Here is a 13,180-nt window from a genome sequence, read left to right on the forward strand (position 1 = left end):
CCTTAATTTATTGCAAACAACACACAAAACAAACCATACATAAAAGCATAATAATAATAAAAAGCATAATTCCAAAAAAACACCACACACAAAATAAAGCATAATTCCAAACAAAGCACTAATCTTGACTTCATCCATTTTGATTGCATTTCATCTCCCACAAGTGCTCGACCAAGTCACCTTGACGTATCTCGTGAACATATAAAGATTGCATTTCTTGATACCGATCAATCATGAGGTTGTTGAATTGACCATCCCGAAGTAACAGTTCGGGCTTCATTGATAGTCCATTTGGTCCAATCGGCCTTTCATATATTCTTGTCAACGCTGTGTTCATTGGATCAGGTTCAAACACCTATGGAGCATCATAGTCATACTCATCCTCCACAATCATGTTATGGAGGATGATGCAAGTCATCATAATACTTCGCAGCACCTCCTCATCTAGCATCCGAGCAGCACCCTTAATAATTGCCAACGAGCTTGCAAGATACCGAAACACCTCTCCACGTCTTTCATGTAACCTTCTTGAAAGGAAGCAAAGCTTCTTTCCTTCTCGAATTGGAGTTTCGGAATTGTTTTCACGAATGTCGTCCACCTAGGATAAATTCCGTCGGCAAGGTAGTACGCACCAGAGTAAACGAAATTGTTGATTTGGTACGTGACTGGGGGGAATGACCTCGCAATACCTCGTCAAACACCGGGGATTGACCAAGGACATTGAGGTCATTCTGAGATCCGGCAACCCCAAAGAAGGCATGTCAAACCCAACAGTCAAATGAAGCTACGACCTCCAAAATTATACTTTTTGGCCCTTCGGATTCCCGTACTCTCCTTGCCAAGCAGAGGACAGTTCTTCCACTGCCAGTGCATAGAATCGATGCTTCCAATCATTCTTGGGAAACCTCGAGCCTCGCCTTTTTGTAGAAGCCGTTGCATGTCTCTTGGCGTGGGTTTGCGAATGTACTCCCTCGTGTACAAATTTTCCACTACATCACAAAATCTCACCAAGCACTCTAGGATAGTAGATTTTCCCATCCTTGCAATCTCATCCACATGCTCTGCAGATGCCCTATAAGCAAGCATCCACAAAGCAGCTGTAAGTTTTTGTTCCGGGATAAGACCCAAAACTCCAACAGCATCATGCTTTTGAATGAAGTATGTGTCGTAATTACAAATATCATGCATGATTTTTTGATTTTTTGGAACAAATGTGGCTGCATTCTATATCTCTCTCGAAACTTAGAAGCAGGATATAACGAATTTGGGATAAAATAATCCTCCATGAGATTATTACCTCGAGACTCCTTACGTCTGTCCAATTCGGGGCACGACGACGACGTTGTTGCCTTGATTGATCCATCATAAACACCGCTGCTGCAAGCATTTGTTCCTCTTCTTCATCGGCTTCCGGATCTTCTTGAGCACGTCTACGCTAGATTTCTTCCCTTTGTTTCTGTTGCCTCTCCAACACCCTTGACAAGTTTGACATTGAGAGTAGAATGTGCTTTCTAAAATCTGAGAAATGAAGGAATAGATAAGAGATGGTGTGAGAGGTATGAGTTGATGGTGTAGTTTTATAGAGGGATTTAGAAGATAGAGATGACACGTGGCACAATTTTAGAGGATGAAAATCTTATCTAAAATCTGAGATTATAATTTTTTTAAATATCTGAAAATCTTATCTGACATGGGACACGTGGCACAATTTTAGAGGGTGAAAATCTTATCTGAAATCTGATATTATAATTTTGTTAAATATCTGAAAATCTTATTTGACATCGGACACGTGACACAATTTTAGAAGGTGAAAATTTTATCTGAAATCTGAGATTATAATTTTTTTTTAAATATCTGAAAATCGTATCTGACATGGGACACGTGGCACAATTTTAGAGGGTGAAAATCTTATCCGAAAATTTAATTACAAAAGATTATCAAAATTAATGGTTTAAAGTATAAAAAAATAGAAAATAAAGTACAATGAATAGTAATTACCTTAGACTTGCCCTAGACTTTGCCCTTGTGGGTGGAACCACAAATGCAAAGGTTGACACTATTCACGTGAATAGTGGCAGCCCTTACTTGCCCTTGCCTTAGACTTAGCCCTTGTGGGTGGAGATGTTCTTAGAGCTCCGATGGAATCTTTGAGACTCTAAAAGCATCTCTCTCACAGTGAGAAACTCTATATTTGGGGCTCTATACTAGAAGTTTAATATTTTTTTATGATGTAATTTAATTTAGGTGCTATTTTTGTTTTTTATTAATTTATTTATGTTAATTTTTTGTGTGTGAACATTTCAACCTAAAAAAATAAAAAATTGGACAAGTTTTGAAAAAAATGTTATAAAAAATAAACCTAGCCATTTAAAACTTGAGGGTTATAGTCTGAGTGAACTTTATCAACAAAAAAACCAAAACAATGAGACAAAGCTTGTTGCAATTGGCCAATTGATTAAAAAAACAGAAAAAGTTGTCAGCAACTATCAAAATGGGCGAGTATGACGCTGTTGAGTCGCAAGGTGAGCCAAAAAATTGTGGGAGCTTCTACAATGAGGAGTTAAAGTGAGGAGGTTATTTGAGGAGACCGATCCGACCGTCAAAACATTTAAAATATTTAAGTCCCATGATTTCTTTATATTTGTTGATTTGACCTCCTCAAATAACCTCCTCACTTTAAACCCTCATTATAGCCTTTCTGAAAAATTGTTGGGCTTGTAGCTTTTACCAAATGTGGTCCGTACCAAGTTTCAAGGACTGCAACTAGGTACACAAATTTAGCTTCAACTCCGATTAGGCTCTACCATTTAGAGCCCCAAATTTATACCATTGTAGATGGTTTTTTTCAAAGAGTTCTTATTTATTAGAGTCCAAAGTTGGTACAGCCCATTTTAGAGCCCCTATTGGGAATGGCCTTAGAAGGCCAATTATTTAAAAACTTTCTCCTATGGGCCAATATAAAGATTATCCAACAAACAAAAACTCTTTTTAACTCATACCCAGCTAATATATATATATATATATATATATATATATATATATATATATATATATATATGGGGCGGATCCATGACACCATATTTTTGACACAAGTTTTGACACAATTTTATAGCCTTTAGATGCAAGCACTTTCAAGGGCTAAGATTAAATGTGATTTTATTATTTATTTATTTTATTTCGATAACATAACAAATAAATAAAATATTAAACTCACCACTTTTCAAGGTAGCATAAATGTAGGCTAAAATCTCCCCATCTCCTCCAATCTCATTTATTCTCACGTTTTTGAGTTTGAACTTTTCTTTTTTTTTCAATTTTTTTCCTTTATCTGGAAACAAAGTTATGAGTTGATCTCCAAACACACAAGGATCTATTCCAGATTTTTCCACTCCAACACTTCATGCAATTTTCGCTAAATATTCTGGAGATTGTTTGAAAATCTTAATTGTTAATTGTGCTAAGAAGCTATGGATACTTTTTGCTGTAGTTAGATGCTAAACTGTTTGAGAATGAACTTGAACTTCTCATGGTAAAAGACATTAAGAAATCCAAAATTGTAAGAGGAGAAAGAAATTCGAATAAAAAGTAATCCAAGGATTTAGAGACTCAAAGCTCAAGAAAATAACAAAAGAACCAACATACAAGGCTGCAATAAACCTCACCAAATTTTGCTGCAAGATAGAGAGAGACAGTAGTTGAACCAGACCCCAAACGAATAAAAAAAAGGATCAGGAAAAAAATTTCATACTCAGAGAATTAGATCATACCATTTATTATATTAATTGAAATCTTAGGGGGAAAAAATTATAGGCTAACATGTGAAATATGGGAGGGAGAAGAGCTACTTCTTGTTTCGTGCTGGTAGTGATAAAGAAATTGTCAAAGGTAGAAAGAAGATTTGGAAGAAAAAGAAAAAACAGAAGTAAAGGCATGAAGAAGAAGATGACGTGTGAGAAAATGTTAACGCTTTTAGGAAATTGGGGAAACATAAATGAAGAGAGATAAAATATTATAGTAAGTCAATTAAAATTAATTTAAACAAAAAGAATTAATTTGTTTAATCTTAACCATTCATTGTAGCCTAATCTAATGGTTAAGAAATTGTGTCAAAACTTGTGTCAAATTTGTGGTGCTACCGATCCGCCCCATATATATATATATATATATATATATATAATAAACTACATGGAAAGCTTTGAATTAATAAACTATATATAGTATATGAAATTGGTGAAACTCAATATATATATATATATATATATAAATAAATAAATATATATATATATATATATATATATAGAACAGAAAACACAACTCCTTTAGCAAAAATACACAAGAAGATGCATATAAATTATATAAAATAAGTCCATCCATAATCTTTACTCACCACACTAGCAAGATTTATTGAACAAAGTCCACACAAAACCATAAAAGAAGAAGAAGCATCCAATGAAGGAAAGATAACAACTCATGGAAGAAAACTTTGTGGGCTTCAAGCATCTCCATGTCCAACCAGTTCCACAAGAAATTTCTCATAGTCTCCAGAAGTGTCTTTGACAATTGCCTGGTCCAAAGGAACACTGTTCCTGCGATGATATTCTTGTTTAATGCGATGCAAGTCAACCTCCGCCCGGGTGGTGACAACCCTAGTAAGAGCCCCTTCGTCCGTCCCGAGCTTGTTGATAGCCAGGCGCAGAACCTTCTCAAAGTAATTTTCAGGGACGGTCAAGCTTTTGATTGTTTGCCTCAGTAACAGGAGGAACTCATCATCTTTATCAGCCTTCAAATCCTTGTTAATGGCATTGCCAAACTCATTGTTGTAGTGATTAAAGGTTGCATTCAGCTGTGCTTTACTCCTGGTAGAGAGGATCCTGATGAGCTCCTCATCATTGTAGGCTTTGTCTGAGATTTTCTCATGAAGTATTTTAGCCTCTTTCTTTGCCAAGGGCACGCTGATCTCATCTCCCTCGTATCGGTAAGTGCTCAAAAGAGGAACCAAAAGCTGTGACAGAGTCAACAATCAGAGCAAAAGGAAGAAAAATGAAATTCTAGGCAGCAATGTAGTTGAAGCTGTTTGAACAAATTACTTCCAATTCAATACAAGAAATTGGATACATTAGAAGATCAAGACGATATGGTTTCAACTAGCCAACTTGACATTTGAGAGCACAATCAGATTAAGAATGAGTTTGGAGATTGAAGGTTTGTACCTTGCGCAAGTCTCCAGATGTATGGTATGCCACATCTTCTTCAAGGGATTTCTTGAAACGCGCATGATACGCCTGCTTGACCAGCAACAGGTCATGGGAAGACCTAGTAGTAGCTATTTCCAAGAGCACTTTGTTGCTTGAAGTGAACCTCTTTGTAGCTTCATTAGCCAAAAATGCATCACGCTCAGCAGGGACCAGTGTCCACAGCAGCACAGCCCTCTGGTTAATGCAGCAAAATAGGAAATTCAAGCAGTAAACCTTTGAAAACAAAATTAAAAGTAAAACCTGTATTCAACTGAGAGATATAATGCATCCAAATCTGACCTCAAAATCACTTGAGAGCTCTTTGTCCAGTGACTTAAGAAGCTCTTCCCCATAAGTTTCTGCATATGCCTGCTGAATTAATTTTCTCTGAGCTGCATTCCTGTGTGTCAATATCGAAATGATCAACCCCTCATTTGTCCCCCATCCTGCACACAGATTACGAAAATCAAGTTGATGATTTAGAATGCAACCATAAAAGTGCCTTGATAATGCAACAAATCTTCAACCTCTATCCCTAATTAATATGTACAGCTAGATGCCAAGTATTCAAATTGGTCTATGACATCAAGCATCAGTTTTCTTCATCATCTTCTCTTCTCCCAACTCTGTTTTCATTGATGATCCCTTTCAAGTGAATGGAGTTTTATGCAAATCCCATATAAAAGAAAGCATGAACTAGTCAAGATTAAAATAAACAAAAATATTGGTTAAAGTATTTTAAAAAAGATGTAGATCTAATACTCTGATCCAACAAAAATGATCCCAAGAAATTTAAAATCAAAGAGAGAGAAACAAATACTTACAAAGAACCCAGAAAACAGATACTTACAAAGTAAGAAAACATGAAAGCAGATCAAACTTTAGATGATCAACCATATCAGATTATAAGAAAGACATCAAATACTTGCTAGTCAATAGTGAACCTCAAACTGGCTCAACAAGACAATCATTAAAAAGATCTAGATCTAAAGATTGATTCAACAAAACTGATGCTAACTTACTGATTGAAAGAAAATATCATATAGAAAGAAACACATCCTGATCATTATCACATTTACATAAGAACCCACAAAACACGTATTTACAAAGTAGAACAATATGGATGCAGATGGATCAAACCAACTTTAGTCTTCAGATGATCAACCACATCAGAAAACAAAGTCATGTGAAACACCAAATGATCAAATTTCATTTGCTCCAAAGAAAACACCAAAAAGATGTGATCAGTAAAATTAATTTAGTCTGAGTCTAAGAAGATGTGATCAGTAAAAGACCTTCAAAAGCTTTGCGGAGTTGTTCAGCATCTTCCACTGCAGAAGGAACCACATCTGGTACTCTGAGAGTCGCCATTCTCTCTCTCTCTGTTTCTTAATTTTGTGTATGTAAGAAGAGTAAGAGGGCAATGATAAGAGAGTGCGGAGCTTGGTCCTTATATAGAATTAAGAATTCAATTGACATGAAGTCTCCATTTTATTACCAGCGTATACGTTGTAACGGTGGTTTCTTTTACCGCTTAAGTGAATAAGAGTATTTATTTGTGCCAGGTTTAATACGTCAGTATCGATTGTATAAAAATAAAAATAGAAAAATGAAAGTGCCGCCCATAATTGTTTGTCTTTTAATTATTAAGGCAATGATGATTTTCGTAGTGGCAGTGACAGGGATAATGTACACTATTTAGTCCACATGCAGTACATGTACACAACTTACAATGTCCTACCTCAGTTCATGTTGTCACTATCCCAGGAGCTACACGTACCTTTTTTCCTAAATTTTGAGGCAATCTTCCTGTCCTGGCGCAGTGCAATGTGGCAAAATTTATGGTTGAGCTGTAAAAGTAGGAATGGACAGGTTTGTTTATTAAATTATTTTGATGACCTATCGAGTGTTTTAGATTTTTTATTATAAGATTTTGGAGTTGGATTTGTTTTAAATGGCAGTTTTGAAATTTAAAAGAAATTAAAAATCTTTTTGTTATGTTTTAAATAGACTTTGGGTGTGTTTTTAAAGTCCATTTCATATAAAGTTTTTAATTTTTTATTTTTATTTTATAATTTGGGCTTTTATATTAGGCATAATATTAGTGAATTTCCCTAAATAAATTTCATCAGTTGAAATGATTAGTCAGATTGAATTGGATCTTTAAATTCAAAATCGACATCATTTGATCTCGTGACAGATTTATTCAATCCAATCTAACAAGTTTCAATTTTTTTTTTCTCCTTCATATTAAATAAATTATGAATATTTAATTTTTTTTTATGGAATTATATTTATATATTATAGAACTAAAACAATTTTTTTGGAAAACAGGTTATAGCCCAATAAAAAATAACATTGATTTGAAGAGAAGTGGTCTTCTGTTCAAACCCTCATGATACATTGATAGTGTGTATATGTGAAAAACCCTTTTTTCTTTATAATTTAGCCTATTATTTATATTAAAAAAATAATTTTTTAACTTTTAATATTCTTTTACATTTGCATAGTTAAATCCGCGCAATGGTAACTCAATGGTAAAACTATTGTTCAGCCTTTTGGCCTGACAATATACTAGGGGTGGTTGCGGTTTGGTAACCGCGAATTTTTACACAACCTCAATTTCTCAAACATATATAAATTCACAATCTCTTCAACTTCTCAAGCATTCACAACCTAAGAAAATTAAAGTTACAATTCCAAGCATTCCAATTAAAGTTAAACTTCTCAAGCATTCCAATTCCAAATCCTTTAAAGTTATAAACCAAAAGGAAAATGCAAAGTAAAATGAATTAAAGTTACAACAAAAAAGAAAAATCCAATTCAAAGTTAATTAAAGTTACAAACTAAAAGGAAAATGTAATGCACCAATGTTACAAACTAAAGTTCTCAAGTGTTGGTGGTGAGTGAATTTGAAGAACCTCATTGTGTTGTTTGAGCACCAATGTTATCTACAAATAAAACAACATAGTTTAGTACATTTTATTATAAGAAGAAGCATAAATAACATTAGCATAAATAAACTAATTACTTACAAGTTGTCATATGTTCCATTTCCTTGTAAAATTCAACTTTATCATCCGTGTGACTATACTTTGCGGTTTGCGAACCGCAAGTTTTGAAAATCAAATCAGAACAACCGCAAATGCGGTTCGGTTCTTAATACCGCAAATGCGGTTCGGTTTATCGCGATTGCGGTTTCATTGCGATAAATTATCGGTTGATTTTTGCGGTTTTTCAGTTTTTCGGTTTAAAATGCCACCCCTACAATATACATCTAATTCTCTCTTGTCTTTTTCACATAACACAACTACGCTAATTACATAAACGGAAAAAAGAAACACAATTATGCACCGTATATCCATCCATGTCCCTTTTGTGGGCTCCACGTTTTCTTTTTCCTACTGCCGCGTAGCAGTAGCTGTCTACCACGTGTGGCCAGAAGAGGATGCTTCACTCAACGAAACGCCGCGTTTGTAAGCAAAAAAACAAAGAGAAAAGGAAAAATTGAACAAACCAAGAACGACTTCACTGGGGATCGAACCCAGAATCTCTGGTTCCGTAGACCAGCGCCTTATCCATTGGGCCATGAAGTCCTAGTTGTTGTTGAAAAGTCCCAACAACTATACATATCTAAAAATAATGTTTTTTAAAAATATATTCAGAACCATCACTTCTTCACCTCTATCGACTCACCGAGTTAGCCGAGTTAGGGGGCTCACCAAATGCTAAAACCTTGTTGTTTTTGCAAAAAGTCTCGGATCCTAATTTCATATAGTTTTATAAATTTTTTTATTTTTTTTGGTAACTGCTAAAACTTGGTGCTAACAAACTGCTAGGTGACCCCTGACCTGTGAGCCCAACAAAGTTCGAAAAGAAAATAGCTTTGACCTCACTCCTTCTTCTATCTTTTATTAATCCAAAAACCCTCTCTCTTTCATAGAAAGCTTCCTTTCTTTTTTTGGCTAAGACTTCGACGAACTGGCCGGAGAAGAAAGAGAACGTTTGATTTGGTTTTATAAAAGCCAAAATAACAAAAACAATAAAGTGGGAATATTTAGTTAGAATCAATCAATCGAGTCCAGAGAAAATGAGCTGAAGGGTTGGGTTGGGACGACTGATGAGTGGTGGGAAATTGGGATTTGATCTTGATTGGTGATACATAGAGTGCAAATTTGGAAATGGGTAGGCCACGGTCTTTTCGGAGCAAGGCAGTCCACTTTGTATCTGATCTCACCACTGTCTTGCTCAATCCCATTTCTGACAAACCCTCCAAAACCTCTCCTCCTCCTCCTCCTCCTCCTCCTCATGCTGTAAGTTTTTTCTGTCTATTTATTCTTTATTCTTTTTGGTTCTATATTGAAATGCTTTCTGGGTTATTTTGTTTATTGGTTTTTGTTTTATGATGTAATTGGTCTGGTGTTTCTTTAAGTTCTGGTAATTAGTATTCTGTTCATTGGGTGCAAACCCAATTCATGCTGTATGTCTGTCTTGAGCTTAGTATATGGGTTTTCCTGGATTTTTTATGTTCTGGAGCTATATGTAAGATTCAGGGAGTTCTACTCTTGGAGTTTTTTTTTGTGGGAACATTTTATTTTTTATCCGATTTTGCTTTGATTGAATTTTGCACTTAGAACTGAAATTCATTACTAATGATTAGAACGTTTAGATACCTGAAAATTTTAGTTCAGTTTATAATTAGGATCACTGATTGGCTTTTTGTGTTCCTATATTTGTCATTCAGTTTGGAATAATATGGAGGCATTTTATTTTTTATTGGAAAACATCAGGTTGTGAGTTTGCATAACTAATATAGACGAATATATTTTTTGTTCACATCTATTGAACTAGATCATTTTAGATTTAGACTTTACAAGAAGTTCTCCGAGCCCTGACTATGTAATTCTCGTTTCCACAGGAAGATGAGGATGAGTCCAAAGGAAGTCAAAATGAATCAAGTAGTGAAGAGAGTCCCGTTAATGTAGTTGATGGGCCTGACACTTCTTCCTTTAGTGCATTCCTCTACTCTCTATTGTCATCAGAGTCTGAAGATACTAATACAAATGCAGATGAGAAAATTGATAATCAAATGGATAGGAGTAACCCATCATCTGATTCTGCAATCAAAGGAAATGGTGGAAAGAGAAGTTTACTTTCTAAGGGGAAGCAGTCACTTAGTAAAGTTATCTATCAAGCTGCGAGATTTGGTGGATATCGGAGTCAAGAGCGCAAGGGTAACCCTGACATGAAAGTTGATGATAGGAATGACTTGGAATTTACTGGAGTTGAGATGAGGCATGTGCAGAAAGCCGAAAAGCCTATGGCTTTGGTTGATCTCCCAGACATCTCTGAACCTTCTTTACTTCTTACAGAAATAACTAGAACTGCTCTTTATGCTTCAATGCCAGCGCTTGTTCAAGGACGGAAATGGTTGTTACTGTATAGGTGCAGACACATGAATTTTCATTTGCACAATTACAATTAGATCTTTTGAAAGTTCTAATTAATCTTTACTGCACGATTATTTTACCATCCAATGTATTCCTTGTGTCTGGCAGTACATGGAGGCATGGCATATCATTGTCAAGCCTATACAGAAGAAGTATGCTTTGGCCTGGCCCAAGTTTGCTGGTAATTGTTAACCAGACTATTAGCACCAATTATTTCAACAAATGGTCAGATAAACCTTTTAGACCAACTTATTTATTTTATAATTGTATATGATATAAATCATCTAATAAGCAAGAGAATGTGACACAAAGCAAACAACTAGTAACTAAAATCCTTGAGCTCCGTTGTTTTGAAAAGTATATCAAAGAATTTCCTTGATTTTTTTGTTTGTTTTTGCATTGTGTCATTAACTCATTATCAAATTCTTAGACTTGTTATGCTTTAGTTCATACAGAAGCGTATAATCCAAAATAAATTTTTTACTTATTTTAAATATTTGATCAGGTTGTTGGAGACCGTAAAGGTGCAGTTTTTGGTGGCTTGGTGGAGGCACCTCTAAGACCAACCAACAAGAAGTATCAGGTCCTGCTGAAACTCATACTGGCTTTTCAGTTCATCTACAATTATTTCCTTCTATGTATGTTGTATTCATGCCAACTTTTTAAACAGGGAACAAATGATACATTTGTTTTCACAACTACACCTGGAAATCCTGTTATATTTCGCCCTACAGGTACTAATTTATCCTATTTGCTTCCAGTTTCTGAACTTATGTAGGTGGCATGCTTGGTCTTTTTCATGCCTTAAAAAATGGTTTTGATATTTATAAAAGATAGGGAAAAAAACTTTTATACTTTTTGCTTGCAGTAAATATTCTTGGAGGGAGTAATTGAAAAATGTCATCTGGTTAAATGTATTAAAAATGTGTATTTCCCACCTCCATATTGTTTGGAAATTAGGGTAAAATTTATTGTTAGTACTTCAGCTTTGATTAGAGTAAAGGAGGTGTTCCTGTGAAGTAGTAGTAGAGCATTTTGAACGAATGCAATCTTCATGAAACATCTATTAGGTTAAGATTTGCATTACATTCATTTGATTGCTTTCATTCTTTTGATGTAGCAGTTGTATTGTGTGATTGCTTTCTTTAACTATGGTATTCTTAGTTTTATGCGTCATATCTGGTCCAGATCCTAATGGCCAATAATGATCCTGAAACTTTGGTTCTAAAAGCAGCTGCACATAACCCATTGTACAGAACATGCTAAAGGCTAAGTTTCCAACTATACCATTTCAAATTCCACATGATGCTTGTCTTCTTTCTGTTGGAAGAGACTTGAATATGCATTTGAATTATGCATATGGTTGCCATCTTAAGAGAGGGAAACCTGTGTAAATATTATGTTTTCTTGACTTTTTAAAAAATACCTGGAAGATACTTAACTAAATATGCTGGAATTAAGCAGGTGCAAATCGTTATTTCACATTGTGCTCCACTGACTTTTTAGCAGTTGGTGGTGGTGGTCATTTTGCACTCTATTTGGACAGTGATCTGTGAGAATTTTGCCTCTTAATTTTTTTTTTAAATATATTTTTTCCTTAGATATTTTATATTCAGCGAGCCCTCTGTTAAAAGAGGGAAATTTGTATGCATTTGTAACTTTGTTCAATTTTGTTTTATGGTCTATAAGATTGAGTGGATCAAGTTCATTCTCGGAAACCTATGGGAATCCTTGTCTTGCACACTCAGAAGACTTTGAGGTGAAAGAAGTTGAGGTGTGCTCTCTCTCTCTCTCTCTCTCTCTCTCTCTCTCTCGCGTATACACATCTACACACACATATATGCCCATGCACATGGTCCCTCGGGTACATGATTTTCACAAGGACTTCTCACTGTTTCCAAATGAAAAGAGATGAAATGTGACGAATATTTTTTTGCAATGCAGCTGTGGGGCTTTGTATATGCTACTAAGTATGAGGAAGTACTTGCTCTAAGCCGTACGGAGGCACCTGGGATTTGCCGATGGTGAATGCTTTATTTAGACCTCATTTTACTATGGTGGTTAGCATCATCACCTTAGCTGAGGCTAAATGTTGTAGCTGGAGCCGGATGCCAACCTAGTTAACAACTGATGACTAGTCTTTTGTATATGTGAACCAATTTTCCTATTACGTTTGTATAGACAGGTCCCTCCATGTACATAAACAACACCTAAGCATTGTACAACCTTTTTGATTAGATAGTGATTGTAAATACCAAATACTGTACTGGTTGGTAATAAATCTGTACAAGAAGATGCACTCTTGGATCATGTTTGCTTATTATTCGCACCAATTAGCATTCTAGACTGCCGACGATTAGCTTCTTTCCCATCATGCCAGCGGCCATTAGACTGGAGAATCAATGTGACTTTGGACGTAAAAGTTTAATTGAGAAATAGAAAGTGTTTCTAATGCCAAGAGTCTTGGGATTGATTCTCATGCTACGGATATTCTCC

The 13,180-nt window shown here is 35.3% G+C and overlaps 2 protein-coding genes and 1 non-coding gene across 4 annotated transcripts; 1 reads left to right on the top strand and 2 right to left on the bottom strand.

Annotated features, from left to right (window-relative positions):
• Positions 1 to 4,318: 4,318 nt before the first annotated feature.
• LOC103332947 (annexin Gh1-like) lies at positions 4,319 to 6,690 on the bottom strand. Its single transcript, XM_008235720.2, has 4 exons — positions 6,530 to 6,690; positions 5,535 to 5,680; positions 5,211 to 5,429; positions 4,319 to 5,002 (listed from the first exon to the last, which is right to left on the bottom strand). The coding sequence occupies exons 1-4, from the start codon at positions 6,603 to 6,605 to the stop codon at positions 4,493 to 4,495; spliced, it is 951 nt and encodes a 316-aa protein (XP_008233942.2). The 5' UTR covers positions 6,606 to 6,690; the 3' UTR covers positions 4,319 to 4,492.
• A 2,067-nt stretch (positions 6,691 to 8,757) lies between these two features.
• On the bottom strand, positions 8,758 to 8,830 carry TRNAR-ACG (transfer RNA arginine (anticodon ACG)). Its single transcript has one exon. It is a non-coding gene; the product is annotated as a tRNA-Arg (tRNA).
• Positions 8,831 to 9,094: 264 nt separating this feature from the next.
• On the top strand, positions 9,095 to 12,994 carry LOC103332957 (TLD-domain containing nucleolar protein). 2 transcript variants are annotated; one of them, XM_089043945.1, is made up of 8 exons: positions 9,095 to 9,547; positions 10,153 to 10,679; positions 10,793 to 10,865; positions 11,190 to 11,267; positions 11,355 to 11,418; positions 12,149 to 12,236; positions 12,374 to 12,458; positions 12,629 to 12,994. In XM_089043945.1, exons 1-8 carry the CDS (start codon positions 9,416 to 9,418, stop codon positions 12,710 to 12,712), a joined length of 1,131 nt encoding a protein of 376 aa, XP_088900071.1. In that variant the 5' UTR covers positions 9,095 to 9,415; the 3' UTR covers positions 12,713 to 12,994. The 2 variants fall into 2 exon arrangements, with proteins under 2 accessions (XP_088900071.1, XP_088900072.1); XM_089043946.1 differs by lacking the exons at positions 12,149 to 12,236; positions 12,374 to 12,458; positions 12,629 to 12,994 and adding an exon at positions 11,849 to 12,012 and having other exon boundaries at positions 9,102 to 9,547.
• The last annotated feature ends 186 nt before the right edge of the window (positions 12,995 to 13,180 follow it).

The sequence above is a fragment of the Prunus mume genome, linkage group LG1, assembly GCF_029339155.1.
Source record: "Prunus mume cultivar Tortuosa linkage group LG1, ASM2933915v1, whole genome shotgun sequence".
NCBI lineage: Eukaryota > Viridiplantae > Streptophyta > Magnoliopsida > Rosales > Rosaceae > Prunus > Prunus mume.

Coding starts and splice junctions, on each gene's coding strand:
- LOC103332947 (XM_008235720.2), bottom strand. CDS start 6,605: ATGGCGACTCTCAGAGTACCAGATGTGGTTCCTTCTGCAGTGGAAGAT. Junction 5,681..6,529: donor ACTCCGCAAAGCTTTTGAAG/GTCTTTTACTGA, acceptor ATCTGTGTGCAG/GATGGGGGACAAATGAGGGG. Junction 5,003..5,210: donor CATCTGGAGACTTGCGCAAG/GTACAAACCTTC, acceptor ACTCTGTCACAG/CTTTTGGTTCCTCTTTTGAG.
- LOC103332957 (XM_089043945.1), top strand. CDS start 9,416: ATGGGTAGGCCACGGTCTTTTCGGAGCAAGGCAGTCCACTTTGTATCT. Junction 10,866..11,189: donor GGCCTGGCCCAAGTTTGCTG/GTAATTGTTAAC, acceptor ATATTTGATCAG/GTTGTTGGAGACCGTAAAGG. Junction 12,459..12,628: donor TTGAGGTGAAAGAAGTTGAG/GTGTGCTCTCTC, acceptor TTTGCAATGCAG/CTGTGGGGCTTTGTATATGC.